Source organism: Talpa europaea (genome assembly GCF_964194135.1).
Source record: "Talpa europaea genome assembly, chromosome: 12".
Classification (NCBI taxonomy): Eukaryota; Metazoa; Chordata; class Mammalia; order Eulipotyphla; family Talpidae; genus Talpa; species Talpa europaea.
In genome coordinates, this window is record NC_140079.1 from 89,724,827 (window position 1) to 89,740,566 (window position 15,740).

Consider the following 15,740-nt stretch of genomic DNA (forward strand, 5'->3'; position numbering starts at 1 on the left):
AAATCTGGGTGTTAAGAGCCCCCTTTTTGTGAAAGCCAACAGCCCTACAATAGAATTCTAGAGAGGCTTCTATCAGTCGCCCTGGGTCAAAATGACAGCTAAGGTCATTTTAGGAAGAAGAGAAATACCAACTACCTTCCCTTCAAGTTTTAGTAGCCAAGGAATTTGGGCTCTGAAAAGACAAAAATGCTTGTTTTTCAAGATTATGAGCAACTGTGCAACTGGCCAAACTGTTAGCAGCAGAAAAGCTGCCTGGGAGCTATGGGAACATGCTCACTGGGGTAGCTTCTGGCCGCGAGCAGCACACCAGCTTCACAACCTCCACCTCAGGTCAGAGTGCTCCCAGTCTGCAGGCCTGTTCCAGGCAGAATCCACACATCCATAGGTTCAAGGTTGGGGTTGGGGCTGGGAACAGAAGATTCTGTGTTCTACAGATAATGGCTAAGAGATAAGATAAAAGCACATCATTTGGAGACAATGCCCCCAGACCTTCTGTTACTCAAGTCTCAGAGCCTGGAAAGACTGGAAAATTCTTTTTTTTTTAAAAAAAGGAGGCAGGTGGAAGGTGTCAAAGACACAAGAGCTCTTTGGAAATTCTGACTGGCTAACTTTGTCCCCAAGTTTATCTTAGAGCTCATGTGAAGTGAAGACATGAGGCAGAGATGTTAGACTTGTGTCAAGGGCAAAAACTTCTGGTAGTAGCTCTTAGTGACGTCAATCATCAGCTCCTGAGTACATTCTGGGAGCTCCCCCGAGAAGAGTCCTAGGGAAAGAAAAACCAGTCAAACCATGTGCAGTCAGGGAAGTCTGCAGCTCTGATTTCTGTCTAGGCTTCCAGAGGGCCCTTTTCTTTAGTAATGAGGAAATGCTAGGTTTTCCACCTTCAGTGCTAACAGAACTGACCATATATCTTCTAGACAAAATTGTGTGTGTGTGTGAATCAAATAGTACAGTTCCCAAAATGGAAAAATATATTTTAGGAAAAAGAGGTCAGTACGTTATTGCATGATCTGAAGAGTTAAGGGTATCTGATTACATGGGAGGTTGTTCCAGACAAGGATTTGTGCATCCCCAGGATTCTTGTGTGACACTTACTGGGCAAGCCAAGGTGACCACCCTTGAGGTAAGAAATTGCCCCGTCACTCACATAACAAAACTGAATGCAATGCCTGAACATGCTAGTTACAGATAAAACATGATGGGAGCAGAACAGAAATGTCCCGCAGAAAGACAAAAGGAGGGGCAATGAAATTTAAGAATTTCTAGGAAAGAGACACTCTTGTATACTGTGGGCAAAAGTGTACACTCACCACCATTTTGAAGAGCAATTTAGGAACATCTACAAAACTTTAATAAGTTTATACCCTGTGACCTGATGATTCAACCTCTAGGAATTTATCCCCCAGATAATCCTGCCCAATTGCACAGAAATATGTACAAGAATGTCGATGCTGCAAAGTTTCTAATAGTGAAAAGCCAGACACAACTTCTAATGACCTATTAATACAAGGAGATTGATTATTTATACAGTGGGGCATTTATGCAATGAAAATATGTAACAATTAAAATGAACAAGGTTCATCTCTACATAATTGACAAGAAAAGATGCCCAAGACATACTGTTAAGAAAGCAAGTTTCTGCAAGGGAGGCATGAGGACAAGGGACTGCGGGGTGGATCATGGGTGCCATGGTGGTGGGAGAACTACAGGGACTGCACCTGAGGGGAGAAACCAATACTACCCCAAAACTAACAGAGATGCAAGGAAATAAACACATTAATTAAAAAAGAAAAGCATGTTTCTGAAGAGAACAGAGTGCAAGTCTGTTTATATGAGTATAAACAATTTATATATCCATATTATTTACATATACACACACCTATACAGTCACTCACTCTCACACACACACACGTAATTATATTGAAAGAAAGTAACAGGGAGGATAGAAAAAATGGTTTAAAAAATATAAAATTCTCATAGGTACCTTTTACAAATTAGCCCACCGTAGATTTGCAAATACAAAGTTTGGTCTGCCCAGTGTTTAATTAATGCCAACATTTGAAAATTCATATATTATATAAAAATTCATATATTCAGCTCCTCATGAACCACTAGAAGATCTTGTAGCATCGGATCTAGTCTCAAACAGCTACAATGGGCTATCACCCCATTTCCAGGACCTGCCTGGCTCCTGCAGATCTGAGTTTTTAGCTCCCTAACCAGATCCCTTCCGGATGGTTTGCTGTTGAGCCCTCCAAAAATAGTGCCAGTTTTCCTTAAATCCTTCCTTAAATCTTCTTTAAAAGATGGAGCTTGCCAACAGCGAGAAATAGATGATTAGCACTTAATTGTGAAACTACATAAAATAAACATGCTAAATATCGTACGGCAGTGCAAAAAGTACTAGACTCTAGGTAAGGGGTTTAACTGCTGTCAAAGCTGTCCTACTAACCAGGTGAGATCCTGGACACGCAGTGTGCACTGAGGCACACCACAACTTCATAGGTAGAAGACAGTATAGAGAAATTGATGATGTATGTTAACTGCCAATGGGTGGTTTAACCGCATTTCCAATTACAGAAAATTTCATCACTCAGATCACTCGGATTCTTTAGGGAGGAAAGTGGTCATTCTGCTGTTTCATGCATCTCTGCATTTACAGAGGAGGAAGAAGAGACCCTTGCTTAGTAATTCTATGTTGGGTTCCCACTGTGAAAAGGTTTAAATGCTCTTAGCAAGTGCAAGACCAGAAGAGCCAGAGATTGTTCTAAGTGACTGTCATACGAGCACCCGACAGTGTGAAATAGCATATAGGAGAGAGTCTCGGGGCGGGGTAGGGAGTGTGAGGTTTTCTTCTTCCTCCTGCCTTTCAGTGTTTTCCAAGCTTCTGAGGATAAGCGTGCTGCTTCGTTTCCTCAAATGTTTTGTAATTTGGAACCCTGAGCTCATAAAGGGCTCTCCCCGTGGGCATTCTGCCAGCCAGTCTAGATGAGGTGTACTCACTTGTCTCAGGTGAGCTAGAACTGTCACTGGTTTTTGATCATGGTGTACACACATTAACTTTTGAGTATGGGGATTTCTGGACAGTATAGGAAGGAAAAATTCAAACCCCTTACCAATGTGAGGGTAAGACCATGGTTAGAATTCTCTGGAGAGACTGTCTTTTTCCACCCTGAGCCCAGGCCAAGAGACATCTTTCTTTGAACTTTTCCTGTGCTAGTGGCAAACTTGCTCTTCGTCAACTTTCATTGAGGGGTCGCCTTCAAGAGGGTCTCTGTGCCATGTTTGGGTGCAAGATTTTGTGTCTTCCCAACCTTTGATACCCAGGATTGAGTATAAAACCCTAAACCACCTATTCATGCTCATAGGGTAGGTTTAGTTTTCTCTTTGCTCTGACCCTTGATAATTTCTTGGTAAGCCCTATTATGCATTAAAAAAAATGCCTGTTATATTTTAAATAGCATTTCTAGCAGGAGACTTTTTAAGTTAGCTAGTCCAACATAGTTAGAGACAGAAATGGCATACATTTGTGATGGAAAATAAACATAAGTTTTAATAATCAACATGCACAGTTACCTGGGCAGCCTGAGAAGACAGTGAAGGGTGGGACCACGGTTTCTGGGGGTAGCACTGTGTTATCAAGAATTTTGCAACAATCTTTCAACACACACCGGCGTCCCTGAAAATGAAAATCTTGTTAACAGGAAACAGGTCAAAAATGGGAATGAAAGTTGTCTAGTCTGCTATGTGAAAGGCTATTTTATATTTTCTTAGCTCATGATATTAAATAACCAGGGCCAGTGACAAAAGGCTTGGCTGCAAATCCCTACTTCAGGTGGTACCTGTCAGGGAGGTGGTAAAGGGGTAGACAGCTGGGGCAGGGAGGGCTATATGCAAGGGACGGCTCAGATGATCTTGGGCATTGCAGACATGAAATCTGGTTGGTTTTCCAAGAGTTCTAATTTTTTTTTTTTTAATTTAGTACACATCTGCTGTTTTGTTTCTCCAACATCCTTCTCCTTTCTTTTTACAGTAGAACTTGTATTTTTCTTGGGAACGACCACTAGTCCCATCTCAGTCCATGTGCTGCTTTACCTCCCATCCCAAACCCCAAACTCCAACTCTGGCCACAGCTACTGGTTTAGGGAATCAGCATATGAGCCCAAACAGTCTGATGATCTCATTGTCAGGGCATCTGCTGTAACACTGGGAAAAGCTCTTTCCAGTGGTATTCCTGGAAGACAGAAGTCTGAGCCATCTTTTTTCCTTGACAGAAGGAGCTGCCTAATAAGGATCTCCCAGAGGAAAACTAAAAAGAAATGGAGACTAATTCTCATGACCTCAGTTGAACTCCTGGAGCCATTTGTGCATGAAATTAGGATCTACTTCTGTACTCCTGGTTTATACTAGACAATACATTCCATTTTACACTTAGGAGTTTATGGTTTGGTTACTCTTTTGTCCGATTCCAATTGGACCACTGTGGACAAATTCATTTGGGTATGAAGTTATTAGTTCCTTTGCTCTCCTATAGGCAAGTGGTGTTTTTGAAGCTTTAGGCTGAATCGTCATCTTGCCCTTACCCACTGTCATCATTTTTCAATTCTGTCACCACCCACCACATTTTGACAGTAAGGAATTAGATCTAGAGATTGATCTATTCATGGGCTAAAGGAGAGGCGAGGCTTCTGTACAGAGGTCAAAGTTACTTACTGGTTCTTACTACTGGCTGAGTAAATGGAAGTTTCAGTCTTTACAGACTGCATTCCATCACCAGGGTGCGCACACTCACTTGTGCTCTGGGCATATGATCTGATAAGATATACCCGGGTGAGACTGTACTCTTAACAAATACTAGGCCAGTGCTGACCTGCCCAGATCTCAGATTTTACCCAAGAATATGAAAGATATTATGATTTGGTTGTGTTCAAGTTTTCCCCCATCACTAAAGACACAAATCATATATATTCCTAGAAATGTCCAGGTGGATTGCCAAACGAATTTTTGAAAAAGTTTATACCTTTAAAGTATGAATTTTTTAAGTGGCTAATTTGTCTCCAAGTGGGTTGACTGCTTTGGTAATACTCTTGGTAATACTCAGCAACATCTTGAGCTCAGAAGCAACTTAAGACTACAGCTCTTCATTCCTTCTTGGAAAGTTCTCTTCCATGGATTACCGGCTACTGGCAGTTTCAAAATTATGGCAACTGGCCAATTCCTCTGGTGAGTCCCAAATTAACTCAAAGATGTCCTAAGATACTTACACCTAATAACCTAAGTTCGTAGGAACCAGATTGAGCACATGGGGCACGGAGAAACAGCACGGCTGAATCAGGCATGACACATTCCCAGGCAGGGATCTGTGCACAAAGGGCCCTGCACAGAATAGGGTCAGTCTTTTCACTGTGTACCAACAGTCACCACACAGCCTGTAAAAAACTGCTTCGTCTACTAGCTGGTCATTCTGCCCTCTCAGAGAAATGAGGCTTACTTGGGTTTCAGAGCATTTGAGGTAAACTGATTAAACAGGAGCAAAATAAAAAATGCAGGTACTTCTTGGCATGAATGAATTAACAATAGTTGAAGAGATAAAATGCTAAAACTTCTTTATTCTTTCCTGGATAACTTTCTAAAGAGGAGGCTAGAACTCCATGTTGCTAGTAGTACAGCTACCTATAGGTCCTCATGCAAGTGATTTAGCATCTCTAAGCCTTGGTTTCCTCTTTTATGAAGCAGAATATAAAACCAAACCTGCAAGGATGCTGTCAGGATTATAGATAATAAACGTAAAACTCATATCACAAGAACAGTGCCTATTAATAATGTTTGTTAGGTTTCCTGGAGGCATTTGGGCAATTCTGATTAATACCCATACCGTCACATATTCAAACAGAAGTCAGACTACCAATCAGTATGCTACAGGAAGGACCTGTATTTTATGGGGATAGCTGGACTATAAAAGAGCTCCTACTAGATCTGACAATCCAGAATGTTCTAAAAGAATTTTTCTCGATCTCCTCACCCCCATTAAACTGTCAGATGATTGACATAAGACAACAGAAAGGCCATGCAGTGGCATGACTACTCCTACCACTTGGGTCTGAATTCTAGTTCTACCACTTATTAGCCTTGTCAACTCTAGTATCTAAGGCCTTCAATCTTCTGATATGCAATTAGGGATAACAACAGTAGCTGCCCACCCCTCAATCATTGTGAAGATTAAGAGAAATAATCGAAGCAAGGAGTCTGAGATCATATGGAAGAGATTTGATAAAGGTTAGCCATGCTTATGAATGCTTAGAACTCCAAATCCAACAATAAATTTGGCAAAACAGCACACCGGAAACTACTTCCACCCAGCTTGGTCACGGAAGTAGAGGCCTACTGACACAAGGGATGAGAGCGGGTGGGAAAGCACGGCTGGTTGGCCAGCCAAGTCACATACTCACAATCACACAGTTCTTGCCAACGTGAACATAAGAGCCAATCTGGGCTGCGTTGACCACACAATCTTCCTCAATAAAGACATGGTCCCCGATATGTAAAGGAAAGAATGCGACACTGGAAAAGAAAAAGGAAGATGAACAAAGAAAAAGGTCAAGATGATACATACTTGGTCAAGGTCTATAGAACTATAGATCTACAAATTATAATCTCAACTTCATCATCTTGTTCCTGCAAGGTAAGACTCCTAAGGCTAGAGGAATACCATAACGTTGATGAAGATGTACATAACTACTAGCTCAAAATCAGAAATATGAGAGAAAAGAAATGTGCAAGAAAACAAGGCAGAAGGGGCAAGACATTCTAAGCTAAGAGCTGGTGCCAAATAAAAATGAACATTTGCTCCTTCCTGCTTCCTTTGATAATGCTCCCAGGTTACATTTTCAGTAGTCTGCTTTATAATGTTTCAAGAGAATAACATGAGGCTCATAAGACATAATTTCTAGCAGCCAATATTCTTAAAATTCTGTGTTGACTGATTTTATTGCATGCCTTCAGTATGCCAGATTCTATGCTAGGAACTGGAGACATAATACAAGCAAAAGGGACACAATCCTGCCCTTGAGCAGCTTATCATCAAAAGAAGAGAGTGAATGATTATAAGTAATTACTTACAAATGTGATAAGTGCCACAAGGAAAAAACACCAAGCTATGAGAGTATATAACAAGGAGACTTTTTGGAGATTAAGATTTGATAAAAGCCTGAGACGTGATATGTAAGTCAAGACTTGTACTAGGAGTTAGAAGACTTTCTTCAGGCTTCTAACATTATTCCTATCCTCCATGATTCTTCAAATGTCACTGCCAGTGGTTCTGTGATCATATTCAGTGCCCTAGGATATAAAATATTTGGACTGCAACTAATATAAAGTAGCTGATGTTCACTAGCTCTGTTGTCCAGTCCTGTTTTCTATTTTGTCATGAATGTTTTGTCAGAATTGACCTGCCCTTTACGGGCCTATACTTTATTTAAATCTTCCTTAATCTGTTTGTATTTTTAGTCTGTAACCAAGGGTCGCAATGGATTATATGCTACACAAGTCTATGGCAAGAATGCCAGTTCTTCCATTTTAAATTAAAAATTCCAAACTTTAAACAATTATCTGGTTCTGGTATTAGGATATGTAAGGGAAAGGAAATCCACATTCTCCTTCTCTTTATGTGTTGCTGTTTTCACTTATTATTTATTTCTCATCCAGACTATTCTTATTATACATCCCCTTCAATCACCAATAAATTCCTACTTCATTCTGGATGTTTTTTCCTCTGGTCCATATCCTGCCCAATAGTGCCTTTATCAGAAGGTAAAGTCAACTCTAGCAGAGATCAATCCCTATATGAAACCACAAGGTTTCCTGGTTTCCCTCCAACAGTCTTCTGAGCTAATGAGTGAATGTTTTCATGTGAATGATTTACAATGACTTCCTGCTTCTCCTCTGCATGTAATGGAAAGCCTGGAGCCCAACACCATTATAGAAGATGTAGGATTATTCCTGCATGATATTCTCCTAGGTATATCTAGTCTGAATTAGTTGCTCTTCTCTCTGTTCCTCCTTAATCATGTTCATACCCTGTGAAAGGAAGATTAAGCCAATCTGAAAGAAAGGAGAGGGAAGTAATAGTGCGGAGAGGACAGATAACAAAAAAGTATCATCTCAGAGACAGGCAGCAGTAGATGGGATGGTTGTCTTGATTCTGACTAGTTGTCTGGGGTATGGCCCTTTTATCTACCCTTAGGTACCATGGATTATGCCTACATCTGTGAACCAGATGTTTTTGCCAACTTAAGTGGATTTTGTTTTTGGCAACCAACCTTCAACTTGATGAGATAACCACCTCCAAAGCTGTGTTCATTATGGGGAATTCTTACTCAGTGTCCTAAACCACAGCATACACCTGTTCCTCACATCGCAACTCAATATATGAATAACACCACCAGTAGCAGTTACTTGCCCAAGACCGAAACAAGGCAATTACATTACATACCCTTTGCTGAATTTCTTGAATGGTGGCCTTATGACACTCCGACTTTTCACCACACAATGGCGCCCCACTCTTACATTTGCCAGATCCCCTCGGATAATACAGTCATTCATCACAATGGTCTATAAAACAAAGCACATTTAAAAACATTACCAATAGAGGGCCTCCCGGTGGCGCGAGGTGTTAAGTCTCAGCACTACGAAGGTATCGGCAGCCACTGCAGTTCGAGTTCGATCCCCGGCCAGGGAGCTACTACGCACATGGCGCAGCAGACCTCTCCTGTTTCACCCACTACTCCCCTCAGCAGTGTATTTGAGTCAATCTGCCTGTTCTGCTCCCCACTGTCTCTGGTGACTCCTCTCACCCCCACCCCTCTGGTTTACACCCCAACTCTTTTTTTTTTTTTTTTTGGTGGGACCCTCGCCAGTGGCCGGGGATCGAACCGGCACTGCAGAGGCTGCAGGCAGCCTTGCAACCCAGCGCTCAATCGCTGTGCCACCAGGGGAGGCCCTACACCCCAACTCTTATGCATAAATAAATAAATCCTCTTTAAAAAATTACCAACAGAGCCTAAAACCTAACAGAAAAAAGTAGGTAACAACATACTCTGAGATTATGCTATGCTTTACTGAGTCACGTGTTCTGTCAAACGGGATAACCCGGGAACTGCCCTCACAGTATTGTCTGCAGTTTACCATGTCTCCAGTAAATCACAAGCTTTGCCCTTAATATTCATGAACAGGACTCGTTGAATGAGTAAACATTTGTCAAGAACACCTGCAGCAGATGCAGCTTATGTACTTTCTCAGATTCACTTGATTTCCAAAGCTTTGACCACTTACTCAAGAGTCCTAACTGCTCCTACCTTTGTCTAATCAACTAACACAACTGTCTCTAATTTCCTGCTCCCAGAGGTGGACCCACTGATGTTTTGGTTCCTCTCCCAATTTCTGGACTCAGATTAAGTGCTACACCACTGGGCGTGATATCCAGCTTTCCTAGAGATTGCCTGGAGGGGTTGAATAACGCAGTCCAGAAGTTTGGGAGAACTAATGTCCCATACTTGGTAAAGAGTAGGCATTCTTTTTTTTTTTTTTTTTAAAGGGATATCATTTTATTTATTTATTTATTTGTTTGTTTGTTTGTTTATACATGCACTGGGTACAGTCAGAAGCGCGGGAGGGTGAGAGAATTCACCAGAGCCAGAGCGGGGAGCAGAGCAGGCAGAAGGACCGAAGTACACTGCTGAGGGGAGCAGCGGGCGGCAGGAGAGGTCTGCGCGCCATGTGGGACCCTCCTCCGGTGGCCGGGGAGCAGCCGGGGATCGAACCGGCGCCACATAGGCCGCGGGCAGCTTCGCAACCCAGCGCTCAACCGCTGCGCCACCGGGGAGGCCCCAAGAGTAGGCATTCTTGAAATTTTTGGTGAATAAATGAATAAAGGGGGTGGGGAGAATGACTTTGGTTGGGATTACAGGTAGAAAAATAAGCCAGAGACCAGATCGTGAGCAATTGTGTGTGCTACATGCAGAAACTTTAACTTTTTTTTCTGGAAGATACTGAAATCAATGGGAAATTTTAAGCCAAGGATTAACACAACTGAATATTCATTAGAACTATTCCTCTGGAGTCTGAAAGGAGTCAAGTAAGACAGAGGGGAAAGTGACCCTTTAGAAGACTACAGTGGTTTTAGGTAAAAATAATCAAAGTGCCTTATCTCAGTCAATAGCCATGCATAAGAGAGAAATGAACAGGAGATGGAGGAAGATGTCAAATCTCTAGATTTAACTACCAATATGGAGAAAGGAAAGGGGGATAAAGACCACATTAAGCAACTGCCTGTAAATAAAGTAAGCCAAAATCAAAAATTCTAGGATTCTATGGGGCAAGTGAGCCAGGTTTTTCAAGATATAAATGGCAAGGAAAGGGGGAAAATATAGGATAGGAAAAGAGAACTGTTAACAGATTAAAAGAGACTTGGGCCTCCCCTGGTGGCGCAGCAGTTGAGCGCTGGGCTGCAAAGCTGCCCGCAGCCTCTGCAGTGCCAGTTAGATCCCCGGCTGCCGGCGAGGGTCCCACATGGCTCAACAGATCTCTCCTGTCACGCCCGCTGCTCCCCTCAGCAGTGTATTTCCGTCAGTCTGCCTGTTCTGTTCTGCTCTGGCTCTAGTGAATTCTCTCACCCTCCCACGCTTCTGACTGTACCCAGTGCTTGTATAAATAAATAAATAAATAAATAAAAATCTTTTAAAAATATATTAAAAAAAAAAAAAAAGACTTAAAACACCTGTCAACCAGACACAACATGTACGTGACCCTGTGTGGATCTTCTCTGAATACTGCAAAAAAAAAACAAACAAAAAAAAAACAATTCAATTGGGAAATAATGCTTGAAACTGGATTTCTACATTCAAAACAATTAATTAGAACCTATACATCATTCCATAAACAAAATTTAACTCAAAATGGATCAATGACCTAAATACAAGTGCTAACATCTTAAAATTTCTAGAAAGAAACATAGGAACAAATCTTCATGACCTTGGGTTTAGCAATGGTTTCTTAGACACCAATAACTTGAGCAACAAAAAAAGCAACAAACTGGACTTCATCAAAATTTTAAAATTCTGTGTATCAATGGTGCTGGGAAAACTGGGTCGCTACATGCAAAAGAATGGAGCTTGACCACTACCTCACACCGTACACAAAAATCAACTCAAAATGGATTAAAGAACTAGACATAAGACCTGAAACCATAAAATACATAGAAGGAAATATAGGCGAAACACTACGGGATTTGCACATCAAAGACATCTTTACAGACACATCACCCAAAGCAGTGATAGTGAAGACAAAGATAAACAGCTGGGACTACATCAAATTAAAGAGCTTTGCACAGCAAAAGAGACAATAACAAAAACAAAGAGAAACCCCACCAACTGGGAGAACATTTTTGCACCCAACACTAATGATAAAGGACTGATCACAAAAATCTGCAAAGAGCTGATGAGACTCAGCAACAACAAAGAAAATAATCCAGTCAAAAAATGGGCAGAAGAGCTAAAAAGAAACTTCTCTGAAGAGGAAATGCAAATGGCCAACAGACATATGAAAAAATGTTCAACATCACTTGTCATCAGGGAAATGCAAATCAAAACTACCATGAGATATCATCTCACACCAGTGAGAATGGCACATATTAAAAAAACTAGCAACAACAAATGTTGGCGAGGGTGTGGAGAAAAAGGAACTCTTCCGCACTGTTGGTGGGAGTGCAAACTGGTCCAACCACTATGGAGAGCTGTGTGGAGATTTCTGGACCTACTAAACATAGAGCTTCCATATGATCCAGCAATTCCACTCCTAGGTATTTACCCAAAGGACACAGAAACATCAATTCCAAAGAGCACCTGCACCCCTATGTTTATAGCAGCACTGTTTACAATAGCTAAGCTTTGGAAACAGCCCAAATGCCCAAAAATAGATGACTGGATCAAGAAGATGTGGTACATATATACCATGGAATATTACTCAGCATTCAAAAAAGATAAACACATGCAATTTGCAGCAACATGGATGGCGCTGGAAGGGATCATGCTCAGCGAAATAAGCCAAAAAGAAAAAGAAAAATACCGGATGGTCTCACTCATAGCAGGAATCTAGAAAACTTAAATAAGGGACCAGGAAAATGAATATAAGAAAGTGAAAATCAAAATCAACAAAAAACTATGAACCAGAGACACTTTTTGGGGGGTGGGGGGCGGGAGGGGAAGGATTGGGGTCAGAATGGGGCGTTTGCAATTGTATGGGGGAATATAAAAATAAAATTTAATATTAAAAAAAATAAAATAAAATAAAATTGAGTTCAAGTCTTAAAAAAAAAAAAATTCTGTGTATCAAAAGGCATTATCAAGAAAGTGAAAGAACAGGGCCTCCCTGGTGGAACAGCGGTTTGAGCGCAGCACTGTGAAGCGGTCCACAGCCTCTGCAGCGTGGGTTTGATTCCCAGCCGGCCAGGGAGATTCCCACATGGTGCGGCAGACCTCTCCTGTTGCACCTGCTGCTGCCCTCAGCAGTGTATTTTGGTCATCTGCCTGTTCTGCTCCCCGCTCTGTCTCTGGTGAATCTTCTCACCCTCCTGTACCTCTGGCCTGTTCCCCAGCTCTTGTAACAAAATAAATAAATCTTAAAAAAAAAAAAAAAGTGAAAGAACAATCTACAGGGTGGAAAAATAGTGCAATCTTGTATCTGATAAGAATCTAATGTCCATGAATATATAAAGAACTCCTACAATTTGACAACAATGTAAAAATAGACAAAGGACTGAATAGACATTAAAAGGTGTTCATCATCATTAGTCATTAGGGAAATACAAATCAAAACTACAGTGAGATACCTTTACAAAAAATGGAAAACAAGTGATGGTGAAGTTGAGAAATTGGTAATCTCTTGAGCTATGTTGGGAATGTAAAATGTGAACCCTTTGTGGAAAACAGTTTGACAGTTCCTCACAAAACCATAGACTTAGTGGATGACCTAGCAATCCCACCTCTAGGTAAATACTCGTAAGAACCAAAAACAGGGACTCAAATAGATACCACATGCCAATGTTCACTGCAACATTACTCCCCATAGCCAAAAGGTGAAAACAATCCAAGTGGATCAACAGAGGAACAGACAAAATGTGTACATACACACACACTGGAATAAAATTTTCTGATCTGTGCTACAACATGGATGAACCTTGGAAACATTATGCTAAGTGAAATAAGTCAGACAAAAAAGAACAAATATTATCTCATTTCACTAATATGACATATCTAGAACAGATAAATTCACAGGGACAGAAAGTAGATTGATGTTCCCATAAACTTGGGGGGAGAAGGAAATGGGAAGTTATTCTTTAATGGGTAAAGTTTCTGTTAGGGTGGTGAAACAATTTTAGAAATAAATTGTGGTGTTGTGAATATAATTAATACCGATGATTTACATGCTTAAAATGCCATATTTTGTCTTTTATACCTTACCACAATTAAAGTCAAATCTTCCCTACAAAATTACAAAATATTCGGATTTAGCTCAGGAAATTTTTAAAAAACCTCCACACATCTTCCAGTAAGTCAGAGGAGTTTACTGAACTTTCTAAGTCTGTGCAGAAACAGTATATCTATAATTATTAATTATATTGAAATATTATATTTCTTTTCTATTAAATTTTGATGGGCTAATGAAGATCGTTACTATCTCTATTGAAAATATTTGTGACTTCTTGATTACAGTGAGACTCTTTCCCTCCTGGAAGCTAGAAATGGAACACCTTGAGTCATCCAGGTGATAGGAAAATACTTTGGACTTCAGTGGTTGTTAAGCTCAAATATATCTTGATAGTTCCTCTGGTTCTGAAACATTCTAATAATATTTTCACATATATACTCATACTCTACCATTTCAATATATTCAGACTAAAAGATTTCTGAGTCTTTCATATTTCATTTTGTATATGTCTCCTATTAAATCTGTCTCACATCTTAACAGTTTCAGTTAATGAATCATTATTATAGAACAGATAATTATATTATTACTACTTTAGTTTCTACCCAAATTATTTTATTGCCTATTTGTTTTACATCCAGTAGTTTACGGAGCAACACAATATTGTATAATAATTTCAGTTCTATGTCACTGTATTTTGTTCCTGGCATAAAAGGAAAAAGGCTTTTTGTTGCCTTATTTTATGGGAGTTTTTTCATTGCCCAAATTGGATTTCTTGAACAGAAAAAAGGTAAGATAATTTAAAACGTACAACAATAAAAGGGACACATGGCAACGTTTTATCTGCAGTGCTAATACAATTAGTGGGTAGAAACCAAAGGTATGCATCCTGGAGCTGGTTTTGTCCCTTACCTTGCCATTGAGAACGATGTTTTGACTTCCACACAGCACTGACTGCCGACTCACTTTGTTCCCAGACGCCTGAAAGGAAATAGCAGAAAACACAGTGAGCAAACTGAGTGCGTTCTGGGGTACAGGTTCCATCGAGTTTATATCAGAGAGAAGAGGACTTGAAACAGGGAGTAGTCTGTCATGAAATGAATCCAGGAGTTTAAAAAAAAAAAAAAAAAGCAAGGGCAGATGAGGAAACTAGGGATTCACGGAGTAGATACAGAATCTGGATATGGCAGGTGTGTAGTCTAGTGGATTCTAATCTCAGTTCTACACTTTGGCTTTAATGCCTACAACCAGGGCACTGATTGTAGTAACACCGTATTATAGAGTTGTGAGAATTCGACGAAAAACAAAATAATAACGGTGACAGTCGTTGGTTACCTGTTTCAAGCAATTTACCACATCAGGTATGGACCATAAAAACTGTAAGTCTTTAAAACACAGTAATGTTAAGAAATGTTCATTTAGGGCCTCCGGGTGGTGCAGCGGATTGAGCGCAGCGCTGTGAAGCTGACCACGGCCTCTGCAGCGTGGGTTCGATTCCTGGCCGGCCAGGGAGCTACCCACATGGTGCGGCAGACCTCTCCCTTCTCCCCTCAGCAGTGCTTTCGGTCTGACTGCCTGTTCTGCTCCCCTCTCTGTCTCTGGTGAATCCTCTCACCCTCCCATGCCTCTGGCCTGTACCCCAGCTCTTGTATAAATAAATAAATCTTTAAAAAAAGAAAAAAAAAGAAAAGAAAAAGAAATGTTCATTTAAAAAAATAGCTTAAAAGGGTCCGATGCTTGGACTGGATGTAAGGTTGGATATTCTGCTTTCTAGAAGGCATTTTGTCTCTACGAGGAAATCAATAATAAATAAAAACCCTAAACGGGCCTTGCAAGGACGAAACCCCGAAGCCAGCCCCACACGCCCATGCACGTCAAAGGGAGCCCGGTGGGGCGGGCGCTGGAAGGGGCGCCGCCCTCAGAGGGACGCGGGCGTGGGACGGGGAGGACAGACGACTGGGCCCGCGCACCGTCTCGATGTACTCGGACTTGTTGTAGAGCAGCTCGCCCAACTCCATGGTCGCCAACGCCTCTCGGCAGCTCTGCTCCTGTCAGCCTGTCAGACAGTCCGGGCGGCCGGGATTCCGGCTACTTCCGGTCGCTCCTTCACTTCCGCTCTGGGTGGCCTCTGGCCTCATCCACAGCTCGGCCCTCCGCTAGGTGGCCCCGCTCCATTGCTCGGCCGTCTCTGGCTGCGCGTGCGCAGTTCGAACTGTGGCTGTAGTTGGCGGGATTGACAGGCAGCCCGGCCCGCGTGGGGG

At 41.4% G+C, this 15,740-nt stretch overlaps 1 protein-coding gene across 1 annotated transcript; it reads right to left on the reverse strand.

Moving 5' to 3' along the window:
• Window positions 1–665: 665 nt before the first annotated feature.
• DCTN5 (dynactin subunit 5) lies at window positions 666–15,497 on the reverse strand (the record flags this gene model as incomplete). Its single annotated transcript, XM_084251175.1, has 6 exons — window positions 666–763; window positions 3,577–3,679; window positions 6,450–6,561; window positions 8,492–8,610; window positions 14,392–14,460; window positions 15,450–15,497. The coding sequence occupies 6 exons, from the start codon at window positions 15,495–15,497 to the stop codon at window positions 666–668; spliced, it is 549 nt and encodes a 182-aa protein (XP_084107301.1).
• Window positions 15,498–15,740: the final 243 nt, after the last annotated feature.